General features: G+C 43.2%; 1 protein-coding gene and 1 long non-coding RNA gene across 2 annotated transcripts in view; one reads left to right on the top strand and one right to left on the bottom strand.

The window, feature by feature from the left end:
• The window catches only part of RBKS (ribokinase), a 70430-nt gene extending 60102 nt beyond the window's left edge, over positions 1-10328 (top strand). Inside the window, exon 8 of the mRNA XM_056489007.1 lies at positions 9107-10328. Coding sequence (XP_056344982.1) covers positions 9107-9280 — 174 coding nt within the window. The 3' untranslated portion in view covers positions 9281-10328. The remainder of the gene's footprint in view (positions 1-9106) is intronic.
• A 2344-nt stretch (positions 10329-12672) lies between these two features.
• Positions 12673-16150, bottom strand: LOC130251935 (uncharacterized). Its single transcript, XR_008840258.1, has 3 exons — positions 16011-16150; positions 15323-15341; positions 12673-12743 (listed from the first exon to the last, which is right to left on the bottom strand). It is a non-coding gene; the product is annotated as an uncharacterized LOC130251935 (long non-coding RNA).
• Between the last annotated feature and the right edge of the window lie 1028 nt (positions 16151-17178).

The raw sequence follows: 17178 nt of genomic DNA, 5'->3' as shown, positions 1-17178 counted from the left end.
ATGTTTTTTTGATCAATTCCAGGCAAGATGGCAGTTGTGTCATTCCGAGTGCTTCTCATCAGATTAGATGGGATCACTAAGAGTCCTTTGGCATTTTCAGTCTGAGAGAAAAAAAAAAAAACACATGTAGCTAGTAAAACTGTCCAGCACAGATATTACCTTCTTCTTACTTAGCTGTTAGATTATGGGGTCCTGAAACCGTGTCAGCCTCAGATGTGATACTGGGTAGCACAGTTAGTGATAATTTTGCCAGTTGTCTCCTGGCTGGAGAGGGAAACCCACTGCCAGAATTTCCAGTGTACTATCAAAATACTGTGATGTATTTTGGGCAGAGCTTTGGCTGCAGATTTCATCATTAAATGATATTTGTGAATTAACACATAAGTATGAGCTTTGTTGGGACGAAAGCACAATTTGGCACAAGTGTGACATGAATAATGAAAGAAGTGAAGTACTGCTCAAGGAAATGAGATAAGTGAAGCTTTTGATTAGAGTAGGAGAGTAGCTGCATGTTGTTGAGGCTTGATAAACCAGTTTGAGAAGTACAAATCAACCTTCTGAGGAGCTGCTATATTTAGAACTAGGGTTCAACCATGACTCTTGATTCTGTGCAAGTTCCAATTTTGGGAAAGGTGGATATAGTTCCTGTAGCATGTTCAACTGAAAGTCCATCTTCTGTCTATTAGCAGTGATGTCTGCGTGCTTCCCTGTTCTTCACACATCGTGGTTTATAACTTTGCAAGTGTGCCACTGGAGAGTTTTGTGTTCAGATGAAGTGTAATGAGAATTTTCCAATACTGCATTTTGTATGTCATAAGTTTTTTATATGCACTGCAGGGAAAAAAAAAAAAAGTGTGGAGGATTTCTTCTGCTGTTTCTGAGTTTCTAGGTAAGATATGAACTTCCAGATCAAATGAAAGGGGATCACAGATCAAAACTCAAGTGTGGAACCATGTAAGAAGCAGGTAATGAAGGTGAAAGTTTGAACTCAAACAGAAAATTTAAACAGAAGCATATCTCAAATTCAGATATTCCATGCCAAAATACCTAATGCCCTGTGTGTAGTGTAGGAATCAGAGTAGTGGTGAATTGTTTGTTTGACAGGAATCTCGCAGGTTCAGCAACATGGATTCATTGTTTTCAGAATGGTATATGGAGTTCCTGGTTCAGTGCTCTTACTCCATTGTGTAAGAAAGAAATAAATGCGTCACTTCTCATTTTTGCTATCTGGAGCTGAAAGGAGTTTATATGAGCATCATCACACTGAATTGTTTCGATGATTCAGAAAACGGAGTGCTCCCTGTGGGTGAGTACTTTGTTGGCTTTCTGGGGTTAGACTAACAGTCTACAACACAGAATAACTTTGTTCCCCAGTGCTGAGCAGCATACTGTAATATTATTATCCAGGACAATGTAGCTCTCCTGCAATCTTTCCCAGACTTCATTGTGCACTAAGCGAAAGCTATCATCTCACAGACACCTTGTAGTATTTTTTTTTGTAAACAATGAGGTGGGAGCTCCTCTGTTGAGAGTCCAGCAGAGCTGTGGAGATCTGCTTAATTATTTTGCATATCTCAGTTTTAGGGTTCCCAAGCTGTGCCTCACTTTCAAAGGATGGGTAGCTCATGTGACTCCTGTTAGCCCATGAAAGATCTGGAGCTTTGGATTCAGCCCACAGTTGTCTCAAAGTGGGTGTTCCTAACATTCTTGATCTTGAGTGAAATGAGAGCACTATTACCTGCCTTCAAAGTAGATGCTGTATATGGGCTTTGAAATGTAAAGCGGATACTTTCATCTGTGCTTTTTAGATGACATACAAATTTAAAATTGAAGAGTTGTGAATGTTGTATGTTTTATTTCCAACATTCACCACAAACCAAACATTTCAGGGGAATTCACAAATCTGTAATGCTTGTCACTGATCTTTTTAGAAACAGTTTAGAAACTTAATGTAGTAGGATGTTTCAGAAAGGAAAGAAATTGAAAGGCCTTGTATTGAGATTAATCTCTCAGGAATGCAGGGGGTTAACGGTCAGGCTGATTAATCACTGTTAATGACCCATCAGGAAATCTGTCAGGAAGTGGGTAAAAATTCCTGATGGCTGATGTGAAGCATTGTGTGGTATGCTTTGGTTTTGATGTTTCCCAACTGATAGTCTACTACTGGGTGTAGTTTAGTTACCCTTCTAAGTTCTCAGGACATGTAAAGGACCTGATGATATGGTGGCCTTGTTCAACTTGAGTAAGTGATCCAGAAACTTTCCCTGTTCATGACTATGCAAGTACATCGCAACATAAATGTAGGAAAGTCAGGGATTGCTCCTTCCCACAGCTTCCCAGGACAGAGGCTGGTAAAGATGCAGGGTGGAAGCGTGATCATTCCCTCATTCCTCCAGACTGAGCCCAGAGGGTACAGGGGGAAGAGTGGAACAGGCAGCTTTCCTTGTGTGAACAAGGAGCCAGAGTATTAAGGTTTGGATACACAACTGAGTTAATGAATTGCCTGGTGTTGACTGAGGGTGAGGTTTCACAGTTGGCTCAAGCTGATCCAAGATCATGCTGAAAGGAGTGTTTCTAACCTCTTTCTCCTTTGCTGTGGACTTGCTATCATGTGGTAATACAGCAACTTGCTGATCTGGGTGGAAACTATTGTTTCTTGCTCAGTGTTGGCTGGCCCAGTTGTCAGAAGGATCAGAGAACTGATTTGCCTCACTGCTTGGCCACACAAGTGCTAAATCTGATGTAGGGGAGGGCGTGGGAACGTGAGACAAGGGTAAAAGCATGAGTGGGGACTGAGCCTTTCAGCAGTAGCATAACCATGGATTGGCTTAAGCCTATTATGAAACTGGAGTCTGAATCACTGGAATTAAGAGTGCACTGTCAACCTACAGTGAATGTAAATTAAAATGTGTTAGCTTACACCTCCTGCCGTTGTTAAACACTGGCTGAGCTCAGCCATTCTGTGCATGGCTGGGAGGAAGGAGCTACGGTGGGGCAGCATCTTAGCACTTCCCCATGACTTTGCCTGGGGTGTGCAAACCACATCAGACAGCACTGGGGGGGGACTTGTGGGGAAGGCAGAGAGGGAAAAAAAAAGGAAGAGACAAGCACCACTACCATGATTCTCTCTATATCTTTTCCTTTGGCTTAAGGTAACATCTACTCCTTCTTTGTAGAAAAGAAGACTGCAGAAACACTCAGTTACCAGAGGACAGATTAAGCACAGTAACAGAGTTGGGGATCCAGACCCTGAAGCTCTGGGGTACAGTGTGCTTTTCCTAGTTCTTCTCCTTTTTTTTCAACCCAAGTAGCTTTGCAGTGCTATCTAGTCAGTACCAAAAGCCTAACTTAGACCTACGAAGGCAAACCCTGCTATTTGATTCAAGTTCATTTGGTTCGTATTGCTAAGTTTGGTAGTTCCCAGTTAAGGAGTTTCTACCACTTTGTTCTGGCTCAAAATTCCATGCAAAAGTACAGGAATAACTGTGTTAGTGGGAAATATCTTTGTAATTTTCAAATATTTCATGTTCTAGGGGTTTATAACAATAGGTCCCCTGCTTTAAGCACAGCTGTACAGAGCCACACCAGTATCTGCAGATACAAAGACAGCAATGCTTCCACACAGGATTAGCAACCCAGACACTGTGGGAGTAATCACCCTTGTTAGGCCTTGATTTTAGGAAACAGTTTGAAGATAGTCAAATTAGTTTAATTTCAGGAGAGTTTCAAGATAGTGGAGTTAGTTTAATTTAAAGATTATCTTGATTTAAACTGACAAATTATCTTTCTAGTGAAACATGAGGAAATATATGGGGAGGAAAATATTAACCTCCCAGAAAATAATTTTTAAAAGTATTCCACAGGCAAATAAACGCAGAAATCAAAAAAAACAAAACAAAACAAAACAAACAAACAAACAAACAAATAAACAAAAAAAAAAAAAAAAACCAAAAAAAAAAAACCAGCCAGGACCATTTCCAGAAATAAATCATTCTCCATCACATGGAGGATAAACATGGGTTCTTTCAGGAAGAAGGAAATCATAGAAAACCAAAAGCTGCATAACTGATTTAACCACCGTGAGTGGGGTTTTCATGGCAAGGTTTTGGTAGTGGGGGACTACAAGAATGGCTTCTCTGAAAAGCTGCTGGCAGCTTCCCCCCTGTCTGATAAAGCCAATGCTCCAAGAGGGACCCACCACTGGCCAAGGCTGAGCAGTGACGGTGGCAGCACCTCTGGGACAATGTAGTTTTACCCCTTTTATTTCTCACTATTCTACTCTGATTTGATTGGTAATAAGTTAATTTCCCTAAGTCAGGTCTGTTTTGCCTGGGATGGTGATTGCTCCCTGCCCTTACTCCAATTCACAAGCCTTTTGTTCTATTTTGTCTCCCCTATTCAGTTGAACAAAGGAGTGGCAGAGTAGCTTTGGTGGGCACCTGGTATCCATCCAGGGTCAACCCACTGCATACTGTCATCAAATTATATTTTATTCCTTGAGCATTTCAACTGAAATTATCCCTTAGATGAGACATAGACCCTAATGGCACAAAGTCTATCTGAATATATCCAAAGGCTGTAAATGTTTCTCCAGTTCCACTAGTAACCTTTCATCAAAGCACCTCCCAGGGATTCTTGTAGGGAGACATAGGCTTTTCCCACTTGTGAGCAATGGATAGTGAGTGCCTTTGCTGACAGCTATTTTTGTGTTACATAGGCCTAATTTGCAGTTCGGGTACAGAGTAGGCAGAGGTACAGCAGGAATGTTGAGCAGATGTGACAGAGTGATAACATCCTTAGCATAATCCAGTATCACACAGTTGTGGAGTGCTATAAATACAACAGGAACTCTCCAAGGCCCAAGTCCTTCAACAGAGCTGGGCATCTCTGCATTGCCATGCATGTAGACTGCACTAAATCAGCATAATCCTCAGGCTTTGTTCATTTGTGCACTTCTGTGAATACTCCTTGGAGGCTACAAGCATCATTGTGAGCAATGTTATTGGTTCTACATCATGAGGCAGTTTTGGACAGTTTTTGGATTGATGTTTTGATTTATTCACAACATGAAGAATTCATCATTACGGGCAAAATATTTCTCTTGTACAACATCCTTTTCAGGTGTTTCTTTGGGCCTTGGTAACATGCTCTTACAGTATATTTAATGGAATGAATCCATGTTAATAGCCAGACTGCACAAGGACTGTAACTTCTTAAAAATCACCTGAGAAAAGTTTTCTGGGGTTCACTAACAATGTCAGGTTTCTGGAGCCAAAGCCCTTATGTTCTTCTGTGGTTGCTGTTGCTCTTGGCCAGGAGAACAGACTGGGAGGGCAAAGGCTGACCAAAAGATTGCCCTGGAACAAGGCTGTGCAACTATTGCCACTCTGTGAACTGTAGCCTCTTGACCTCCAAATTTTTTTGGTGAGCAAGTCATCTTATTGTATAAGGGAAATGCATCCTAATAGTCTGTGCATGATGGATTGGAAAAGGCTTTACAAGCTGGAAAGGCCGTTGAACAATATAGTTTCCACTTACAAAGCACTTTCCTTAAAAAGCTTCTCAGGGCAGCATCGTATAAAAATAGTTATACTAAAGTTGTGAACCAGCTCATGACAAATCAGGACTAACAAAAGCTAAGGTATAAATAGAAGTGTTTTCATGGGTATTCTCTTCTCTAGAGGCACAGAATCTCAATCAGTGCTGGATTGTAAGAAACAAAAATGCCCTTTTCCAGACACACAGGAAAACAAGGACCTTACAGACTAGTGGCACAGAATATAAATAGGTTTTCAAAACTGCTTCAAAACCATAAAAATTAGTCAAAACCATGACATTTGTATTTAAGAATGAGCCACACCATATCAGACAATTTTAAAATACAATTCTTTATTTTATTTCAAACAAACTTGCATCTCCTGCTTTACAGAAAGGTTAAATACATTATACTTTCATAATTATGGAATGAATTGTCTCCAGGCACTCAAGGATATGAGGATTATATCAAAGTCTGCAGTGTATTAGAATTCCCGGAAGACAAATGCTGAAGAATGTAAAATATTGCATACTTTGTACTTGAATTTTGTCAGTGGGCACTCTCAATGCACCTTACTGGTCATTTTCAAATTAATTTTTTTGTGAAGTAGGTTAGAAATATTTTTCTTAGAGCAAGTTTTGAAACAGCTAATTGTAAATCTACTATTTGCTATTCCAGTGTTTGTGTAATCTTGATTTTATTCTGAGCCTGTTCCTTCTAGTGCTCTGTGCCAACCTTTTCTGAATCTACCAAACCCAATGTAGTTTAATCCACAATACCAAAGAAGGAAGGTCTGTTTCTGTAAGCCAAAAATAGTTCTTACTGCAGTTAACCTTGCAACTGAACCAGTTCTGCTATTGCTCTTTTAGTCATGTTTGACCAGTCACATCTACACAGACCAGAAGCAAGGCTGAGCAGAGTATCTGCATAATCAATCTGATGCATGATGCTGTTTGTTCTCAGCACAGAAGTGTTTTCTATTGAAAACACCTCCCTCACAAAAGGTTCACTTAATTCAACAACTGAATTTATGGTACCCTTTGGGCCTGCAATAGCTGGGCTTTGCCAATACTGACTGCTTCAGTCTGTGCATGGGAAGTGAGGAGTTCAGCCTCAAATCCTTCTATATATTCTCCAATCACCCTGTAATCTTTTCTCTTGCAAAAATTCCTAGGGGGTCTTTTCCTGTTCTAGATGGGAGTCTGCTGTTCGCTCCCTTTTTTGCTTTCAGAGCCATTATCATTGTTCAGCCACGCTAAAAGGGAGATCCCCAGCCATCTCACAACCTCAGAGCATCACCCATGAGCAGAGAGCCACAGTAACTTTGCAGGGAGAACTGACACTCCATCTCACTGGCACACAGACTAAGACCTGGGTGACACGTGGTTAGTCATTTTTGTTCCTATAGCCAGCAGTGCAGCAATTATTAAAGAAACTAACAGAAAGACAGTATTCTGCTCCATGCTGCTGCCAGGTAACAGTTTATGCCATTTGACACCAGATATTCTGAGTATTACTCATTAAAATATTTGGCTACTTCCATTTCCCAGTGATCCCTGTAAAAAATGTTCTTCCTGCTAGAGCTACAGCAGAACAGATCTGCATGCTGAAATCCTACTCCTGTCCGTTACAACAGCACCAAAATAGCTTTAATAATTAATCATGCAGTGATTAGATTACCAGCTCTGAGATGGGATGGAGATTTTTGTATTATGCATCAGACAAAAGACACTGGCAATGCTTAACTAGCAGTCACCTGCTCCTGCTCCACCTGCCATTGTGGGGACACTCCGGAAACCAGAAGGCAGACAAAGGCCTGACAGAAATTGATAAAAACCTTCACCTGCCCTTGATATGTTTAGGAATACAGAACTGTTGAAACAGGTGCTGCTACAGCTGCACACAGGGGTGCTGCTCTGCTTATTAACTTGTCCTTTGCCAGGCCATGCTCTCCATTGTATCCTGATGGAAGACAGCATTCAAGCTCCAGGCCAAGCAAGAGTTAAGGAGGGAGTTTTCTCACTGGAAACACCAATGCAAACAGCCACTGTGGCAGGGCTGGGCAAGGAGAGGCCAAGCCTGGGGTAGGGCCCCTATCCTGTGCTCACCCCTGTTAGGGTCCCTTGCAGTGCCCACGCTGCTCTGCCCTGTCAGCTGCTTGCAACTTTAGAAACAAATTCTGTGGAAGTGGAATTGTTTTCCTGGAATTATATTATATGCAGCTGATTTCAGGGCAAGTAAGAGTTTAAGACTGACAAACACTAGTATTCAAAATTGGAATATTACTTCCTATTCTTAACTTCCATTAGAAATTTTGCTGAGCTGTTTTGACAAAGTTTTTCCAGGCCCTTTGCTGTTGTCACATGACTATTAGGGCCTATTTATTACAACTACAGAGGCAAAATCCCTCAGGGAATGTAATCCATATGCTGGGTGTGGAATGAAATCAGATAATATTAGTGTGTCTAGTTTAATGCCTTCACTGGTATAAAAGTAAGATTTTTATAAAAAAGAGACCTTAGGACCAGTTTTATGGTACCAACAAGAACTGGTATCAGTCTGGCCTTAGAAATCAAGCCAGTTTTAGGGGAGGAGGGGGAAAGAACACTGTGGACTGAAACGAGCAAATCAAGTTAAACACGACCATCAATCAAGTTAAATTTTGCCAGTTTCTGGGGACACTTCCTAGCACTGAACATCACTAAACAACAGTTATTGTGAAAAAGCACTTGGGAGGCAAACAGCTGTCACTCCCTGCTGACCAGAGCACTACCAGCAGTATCTGGGCAAAAGGGTCAGAGCAAGCTGGGCTGTGGCTGGTGCCCATGTGGGACAGATGTACTCCATGCCTCCCCAGGGCTCCCAGGGGGAAGCTAGGGCATGGCTTGGGAACGATGGGTAACTCAAGAGGGCCATGGCTGCCAGAGCTCCCAGTCAATGTCACTGTCCTCATCCTCCAGGGTCAAACTCAGCACAGGTGGCAAAGCTTGGCCCAGGAATATGAGTGATTTATGTGATAGACACAATGATCATTTTAAATGACAGTTGGGACCTTTTTAATAAACAACAGCTAAGTTCTGGAAGCATCAAAAGATATCCCTCTGCAACTAGGAATTTATGGACACCACAAGCCACATGGCTTATTTTTTTCCTCATTTCTCTGCCCCTTTTACCACTGACCTTTATAAAAAACAGAAGTTAAATAAGAGAAAAATAGCTTTAATGAAACATCCAGGTTGAGAAATCAAAATCAGACACTCCAACAACAGGAAGTTTCAAAAGTGGTGTTTATAACAGCATCTTGATGAACTGTGGCATGCTTGCTTTGCTTTTTCTTTAAGTTTTAAGCCATATTGTAGAGTGCACCTTGACAGCTGGGCACAAGGATAGTATTGTGGCATTAGTTTTACTTTGCAAAATTTCCTAGGCATAGAAAAGTGTATTGAACTCTACCCCTGAACAATTTCCTGACCCCTGCAATCAGTGTTACAACCTGTGTCTTTCCAGTAAAGGCATCTGAATTGTTTCCCTGTGCAAATACACTTAAGCTTGTTTGTTGTTTTATTCTAGGGCGCTGGAGACAGTTTTGTGGGAGCACTGGCTTTCTACCTGGCCTACTATCCCAAGTTACCCATGGAGGAAATGATCAGGAAGTCAAACTGCGTCGCATCAGTGAGCGTCCAGGCACCAGGGACACAATCTTCATATCCTTACAGGAAGGACTTGCCTCAGGACCTTTTCTAATTGATTGTCTAGCTTGCTGTACTGATTTTATCTCATACCAGACAGCATTATTCTCCTGACTGCACTGAGGTTCTCCTCTGCTGACTGGAAAGGCCAGGAGAGTCTCTTTGCTTCTTGTTTCAGGAATCCTGTGTGTTCCTGTTCTACAGCAGTAAGATAGGCTGGGGTGGTGGGTCTTTCAAACACAGCACAGCAGGTCTCTCTGGCCCCATACAACCCTGTGGCCATCCCACACAGTGTGCTCTACTGAACTGCATGAAGTTTATAGCAAAACACCTGGAGGGTATTGGGCCTCCAGCAGTATTTTCACTTGATTTTATCAGAACTTCTGATGTGAAATGGCAGCACATGAAGCAGAGCATTGGCTTTGAGACTGCAACTTCAGTGCTCAAACACCAGGGCCAGTGTATGGCTCACAACAAAGCCCCATAGATCACCTGTGCCCACGTGCCTCAGGTGTGGCACTGCACTCCCTGCTTCCCCACCCTCAGGAAGGTCCCTCCAACTGCAAATAGGACAGGACTGCTACTGAGGTAGACTTTGGAAAAATGTTTCTAGCCCCATTGCTCTAAATACAGGAAAGCTAATTAAGGAAGAAAAGCTTACAAGAACATAAGAAAACTACCTTGTCTGTTTTCTTCATGTTTGACAAAACCCCAGGAATGAAAAATGCATCCCACTAACCTGACTGAAAATAATCCAGACCTTTAACCATGGTAATAGCTTATCCAAAAACTCATCTAGGTTGCCATTCCTTCTTTCCTCAGAAGGAGCTGGTGCAACATTACCCCTCCAAGTAATGACACCAGCTTGTGGTCACTACTGTCGCATCTGTGGCTGGTAGGTTAGAAAAACTTGCAATCCTGCCATTGAATTCCTGCTGTGGAAAATGTTAATTTTTATTGCTTTATAAAACAATAGTTCCTTTGAAGATTACAGCCTCTTTCACAATAGAAAACACAGACAATGGGATTTGCTATTTAATTTTTTTTAATTGAGCACTGTAAAAATAACTCAAAAGATAAATAAATGTTACTGTGATGATCTATGTCCAGACATTAAGAATTTTCTCTCTCTACATTGTTTTATTCACAATGGCCTTCAAATCACAGGAGATGGTGATCCCAGTTCATTTCCTCTCTTTTCAGCCCATGTTGCTGGATTTCTGAATCAGTGCTCACCCCATCCTCCCCCCAGACCATCCTCTTCTCATGTATAAATCAAGTCCAGTCATTGTTCACACAGAACGGATTTTTCTCTTCTCTGTGAAGAGGACACGTTGTTTTGCTACAGGGAAAAAAAAAAAAAGAGAAAAAAGAATCCGTTAAGAAGCCTGAAGTGTTAAAATTCAATTCAACCAGCCCACGTTCTTTTTCTCCTGGCTGCCTTCACTGCTTAAATGAGTGTGGAGCAACTGACTGGCACAGCACTGTTGTTAACCAACTCTTGAAGGAGTTTAGTGGTGCTTTCACTTTACCACATGTAATTTTTAGTTCCTAAGATGTCCACTTTACCTCTGTGAGAAAAAGTATCAGGATGCAAGTGACTGAAAACACTCAACAGCTGCTCTGTGTGACTATTCTGAGTCACAGCTGCTCAATGCAGGGACAAAAATAGGTTCTTTCTGCTTTCTACTACTCTTCAACTCCAGAGCCCAAACAACTACAGATGATAAGCTGGATCCAGTTGGTCCTACAGGCTGACAGAGAAGTTAACCAATTGTCCTGTGGATCTCTCAACCAGGCACAAACTGGCCGTGACCACAATGCCTGATACAGGTGTTTGTAAAAAAACCTGCAGGGGCAGGTTACGCATAATCAATACATGAACAAAAACCAAAAATTACAAAGTAAATCAAAGCAAAGCTTTACAATGCCATCTGATAATCAACACTGCTTGGTTAGTTTCATTATACTAATTCCTTTGAAAGCTACGCAAGAGCAATCCACACAACAAAATCTCTTCTTCCACAAAAAAGTTTCGTTTTAAGAAATACTGCAGATAGTACAGATTCTGTTGCTGCAGTTGGGAGGTAGTGAAACTTGGGCAATCCTGCCACTACTTCACTAAAAAGCTTTATTCTGTGGACGTCCCAGGTTTCTGAGAAGTACAAAACATAAGGTGAAAACACATGCCAAGTGAAAATGCTTCCTAACATATTCCTGATGTGAGTTGTTATCTAGACTCAAATTTACTTCCCTTCACACATGCAACACTTTCTCACATCAATTTCTCACTTGTGTTCTACTACAAGCTACAAAGATCAAAGCTTTCTTCAGCAACCTACTACATGTTCTATCTCAGTTCTTTTCTTTCTTCACTTCCCTACAAGTTGCAAAGCTCCTGGAGGATCATTCTGCACAATGTTTCAATGCAATAGTTTATTCTTCTTATTCAAGAATACAATTCCAGAGATCTCCGATTCCCCTTATGTGTGGAATTCAAAAGGAAAGCCATAACCTCTGTCACCTTTGATAACAGCATATTGCTTCTCTGGTGGTTTTTCTCACCTCTCAAAGCTCCTGTACTGTTAGCTCTGAGAATGAAATGGTAGTTCTCTAAGAAGAATAGAATACTATTCTATACCTTTAAAGAAGTCTTTTTTGCATTAGCTACACCATGTTACTTCTAATATGGTTTGGTTTAAATTCTAAGTTTACCCCCCTTTAAGCTTTTTAACATTAAATTCAGAGTTTTAATGCTAACAACAGAAACTTGAACCCTTAGTCACCTTTCAAAAAGCTGGGTGAGCAAAAGGCAGTTTGGCAGGTGCAATCCTCCAAATCCAGCAAATCAGATTCTTAAACTGAGAAAATGTGCAAGGCCCAGGGGAACATAAAAGAATCCGCTAACTGCCATCTGGAGAATGATATCATTTGTGGAATAGGAAGAATCTGTGCCTATTTCTTTAGAAGATAAAGTCCATTTTGTAAGAGGTGGTTAAAAATTCTGGTCTAGAGCTCCCATGGCAACTTAACAGAACACTTCTGTTGATGCATACTTTGTGCCTGCTTGTTGGAGGTAGCACAGTCTAGCAAACCACACAAAGAAACAGAATGAAAGAACTCCTGTGTCACTTGACTTCGCCAGTGACATGTGGCATGGCTGTCATCAAAGTCTCTGATGTGTCAGGCAAGTCATTACTTTGTTTCACTGCCACAATCTGTAAAATGAGGGTAACATTTACTTCCCACTGGAATGTCATGAAGAACAGCAACAGTACAGTCATTTGAGTATGAAACATGTTATGACATACTCTGCTTAGATGGGAAAAATCCTGTTGCATTCAAATCTTTTCCCCCACAGAGTCAGAGCAGCTCACACAAAGCACACTGACTTCTTCCCTGAGCTCTTACCGATGGGATCGTATTTCAGTAAGACCAGTTTTTCCTGCAGCCGGAGTCTCCTGATGTTGAAGCAGTAGCCTGTCTCTGCAGCGCTTTTCATCCTCACCAGAATGTACCTAAAGTCACAAGGGATGTCTCTGTGTCACTGCACAGGCATTCAGCAAGAGCTCACCATATCTGCCAATGGACTTTCAGCACACACAGTTTGGCATTATCACATAAGACACTTCATCTCAACTTCAGAGATGGGAGTATCAAAACTATGTATGCTTAACTTTTAATGCAGGCAAACACTAAACCATAAGCATCAAGTTTAAGTAAATAATTCCTCAACAGGATACAAGCCTAGAGAGAAGCTCCTCCAAAAAACAGTGAGGTGGGAGGAATAAAAACAGAAGAGAAAAAAAGAAATTAGGAAAAATCAGCATACAATTGAGTCACTATGGCTTGAAAGCTAAGGGCAAGAGAGGAAGCATGATGGTAGTTAAAGATGTTCAGGCTGTAGATAACACTGTATCACAGACTATCACTTCCTCATGCAGAGAGGAAGCTAAGCAGATAGGCTGGCACAAGAGGCATGCAAAAGGAGAAGCAGAAACCCCTTGGCACCATCCATCCTGCTAGAGATACAGAGCTTGATATTAACCCAGCCACGGGAACCCCCTTCCCCACTGGAGGGCTCTCGGTTTGCGGGGCAGGCTGGCAGCAACTGCGGTGTCCCAGGAGCAGAAGACTGAGGAAGCTGCTCCACACCCCAGTCTGGAAGTATGCCAAGATCCAAGCAACTGCCCAGACAGAGGGCATCTTCGAAGTTTCAAAACAAATGTAAAACACTTTAACCAGTCTGTAAATTACACCTCTCAATGAAGAGATGGATACATCTCTGCATGTGGCCATTCAGTTCACTTTCCATTTTCCTGCATTTTCCTGTTCCTAACACAAAATGATCTGTCAAAATTAATCTGTTCTTCCTTACTTGTACAGCTCTCACCAGTGTGCTTCCTTAAGCTCTTCCTTTTAAACTTTGCAATCTAACTTACAATTGAGTTAAAAATTAAGAGAAAGACACTGGATTCCTGCAGACAACTGACCAATCATATTCTTGGGATTATCCCTGGTTATCATCCTCTCCTGTACACTACTGCAGGTGTGCTGCGAAGCTTCAGTAACCACAAAGACTCCTTTCCCTACATCTCACTCACTTCCTCAAAGGCTCTGTGCAGTTTCCCCTTTCTGGGGGAATCAGTGGCATCAGCATGACCATGCCTTGAAATTCTTGTGCACCACACATTTGAGGCCAAGCCCATTCCAAACAATACACCTTGCTCAAAAAAATGACTCCCCCGTGAAGAAATGTAACAGCAGAGGCAGAAAACAACACCAGAATGCTGTCAGGGCACAGGAAGAAACCCAAGGGGAGTGGAGAAGAATAAATAATATAAGAACTTATTCCTGGATTGCATATGGGACTGTAAAAGAACAGAAAGAAACATTGGGATAAAAAATAAAAGGGAGTGTGTGGTAGTAATCCCTACATTAACATTAGTAACACCATTTTTAAAAGCTACTTTTTCACCTTGCAGAAACCTCCTGGTTTGCTGTGTTTGTTTTTATGAATAGATAACAGTAGAACAATGAGATGTCAAACTGCTCTCTGTTAGGCACATACTCGGGAAGTGCTTTCTTAATTTAAAAGCCTGACAACTGTGCAGAAATTCTGTAGCAGAAGAATTTGCTCAAATGTGGTTGGTACTGGCTCTGCTGGGGGCAGATTCTTAAAAACAACAGAATACAGAAAATGTACCAAAGGCCATAGCTCCCGGGCCTGTGTGGTACTAAGTATAATAAATTCACACAGAATGCAACTTTTGGGAATGGGAAGACAGGAATGTGTTCACATAAATGTACCAGTTTAGCCTCTTGGATTTGTCTAGCTAATTTTCTTACAAAGAGCATTTTGGATCAAAGTCAGTTTCTTCACAAGATCCTGTTTCCTTGTGCCCACATTGTAAGAGTACTGGTGTGCTCAAAGCAGATATACTATAATTTCCAACCCTTAACACACTATCACCTTTCTTTACAGGTCAGAGGACTGTGACTAATTTTCTTCCAGAGCCCACTAACGTCTCTGCTGAGCTGGACTACAGAGCAAAGTAAGATGCCCAGAGCACTGACTGCACCCTGTCCATTCCTCACATATAAACTCAGGAATATGCTAAGCCTAGGAAGTGTTCTGCACTCTGGTTATGGGAAAGCTTCACAGCACTGCCTAAAGTCCACACCACAGACAAAAAAGACCCGTGCTGTACCTTAGTTTACTCTCCTCAGCTAAAAAGGTATGACAGGTGAACAACAGGAAAAATACTTGGATAATTTACAGCCTCTCTTTAATCACAGAGCACAGAGGTGGGCTTCCCCCTGTGCAGAGCACTTTGGAGATTCCTGCTGAGCTCAGAACGACAGCCCATAGGACAAAACCTGCCTCTGCTGCAAGTTCAGAACCCATGGGTGAGTTTCACACTATTCTGTACTTACCTGTGAGAAGACACAAACATACAGAATGGCTGAGAGCAGGCAGCTAGACTCAAGGAGTGCAATTCTCTCAGGTATATTAAAAAAACCTGGAGATGCTTAACATTTTGCAAACATACAACATACCAGTAATCAAAAATTGGTGAGGAAAACCATCACTTACTTAGATTTGCTCTTGGCCACTGGGGTTTTATTTTGCAGCATGAAAAAGAAAAAACAGAAGAAACAGTTACCATTTCATCTTGTTTCCTTTATATGCAACATAAAAAGATTAAGCATTCTCCATGGCCTAATTTTGCTAAAGCCCCAGAAAGTGTGAAGAGATTTACTGTCATGATAAAGCACCACTAGTTTTTCTACGTGCTGTCAGTTCCCTGCTCTTTCTGCCATCATGTCACCTTTATAAGTGTCAGTGCAAATGCAGTGCCCAGCATGACAGGCAGCACTTGCTGCATGCTCCAGATGTTCTCAGTAAGTTTTCAGCTTCAGTGCCGAGTATGAATTCTCTGGGTGACCCTGAAGTTAAGACAGGTGTGGGGAACACCGCTGGTGGAACTGCAGTCCCAGTCTCCCAAACTTGTTTCCACCCACTGGGGCTTCGGCTTCTGCTGTGGTGCCAACACAAGAGTTTGCATGGCCACAGGTACAGAGCAGGGAGCCCTTCTCAGCTGAGCCCGACCTTCCCATGAGCCCGGCTTTGGCTTCACTGACCTAACCCACAGCACGGCATGAAACGGGCTGAATAATTTTTCTGGCACCTCACTGAATTTACAGCAATCAAAAACCTGCAGCACAGATTCAAACACCCACTAAAATAGATTTAAAAAAAAAAAAAAAAAAAAAGGCTCTACAATGTGTCCGTGCAAGCCTTGTTCAGGTGACCCTGCGCTCCCTCCGGGGCCGAAGGAGGGGAGGGCCGGGGAGGTCGCGCCGCCGCCCCCGCCCGCAGAGCCGCCCCTTGGCCGCCGCCCGGCCCCGCCGCGCCCGCGGCACTCACGGGCCGCCGCCGTCAGGAACATCGCGCCGGGCCGATGGCACCGCCCGCCCCGCCCCTTCCGCCGCCACTACCGCCTCCGGGGCGCGGGGCCGGGCCTGCGGCCGCGCCGCCCGGGGGAGGGGCCGTGCCGGGAACGGCGGGGAGGGCCGCGGGAATCCTGGGCTGCAGCCAGCACAGCCTGTGGCAGCAGGCCGCAGCTCAGCCTGGGGAGGCCGCACGGGGAGTGCTCTGTCCGGTTCTGGGCTCCTCGGCACAGAAGGGACGTGGAGCTGATGGACAGGACCTGTGGAGGGAAACAGAGATGATTGAGGGACCGGCATCTCTCTTACGAATAAAGGCTGTGGGAGCTGGGCCTGCTTGATCTAGAGAAAAGTGAGAGGGGATCTCACCAGTGCATACAAATATCTCAAAGGTGGGTGCCAAAAGGATGGTGCCCAACGACAGGACATAAACTAAAACAAAACAAGTTCCACCTCAACATGAGGAAGAATTTCTTTGCACTGAGTGTCAGAGCACTGGAACAGGCTGTCCTGGGATGTTGTGGAGTCTCCCTCTCTGGAGACATCCAAAACCCACCTGGACGTGGGATGTGTTGCTGAGTGATCTGCTCTAGGTGGGCCTGCCTTGGATGTTCTCCGGAGGTCCCTTCCAAGCGCAGTTCTGTGCTGTGCCCGTGCAGGCCGGTCCCGCAGCCTGTCCGTGTTCCTGGCTGTGGCTCACGGCAGCAGGGCCGGTGCAGAGGGGACATGCCTGGCTGGGATGGCCCACAGGCTGTGCCCTCTGGCTGGCAGCACATCTGGGCTCTGTCCCACTGCATGGATCAGAAGGGACCTTAAAGATCATCTTATCCCAGCTCCCTGCTGTGGGCAGGGACACCCCCGACATGAACAGGTTGCTCAGAGCCCCAACAAACCCGCACATGCCTGTGTCACCTTGTGCTTCTCATCAGCTAAGACCCCCAAGTCCTTCTCCTCAGGGCTACTCTCAATCTGTTCTTTCATCCTTCAGTGCGTTTTAGACAT

This window comes from Oenanthe melanoleuca, chromosome 3 (genome assembly GCF_029582105.1).
Source record: "Oenanthe melanoleuca isolate GR-GAL-2019-014 chromosome 3, OMel1.0, whole genome shotgun sequence".
Lineage (NCBI taxonomy): Eukaryota > Metazoa > Chordata > Aves > Passeriformes > Muscicapidae > Oenanthe > Oenanthe melanoleuca.
Note: the sequence above shows the minus strand (reverse complement) of the source record. Positions and strands in the feature narration are given on the sequence as shown.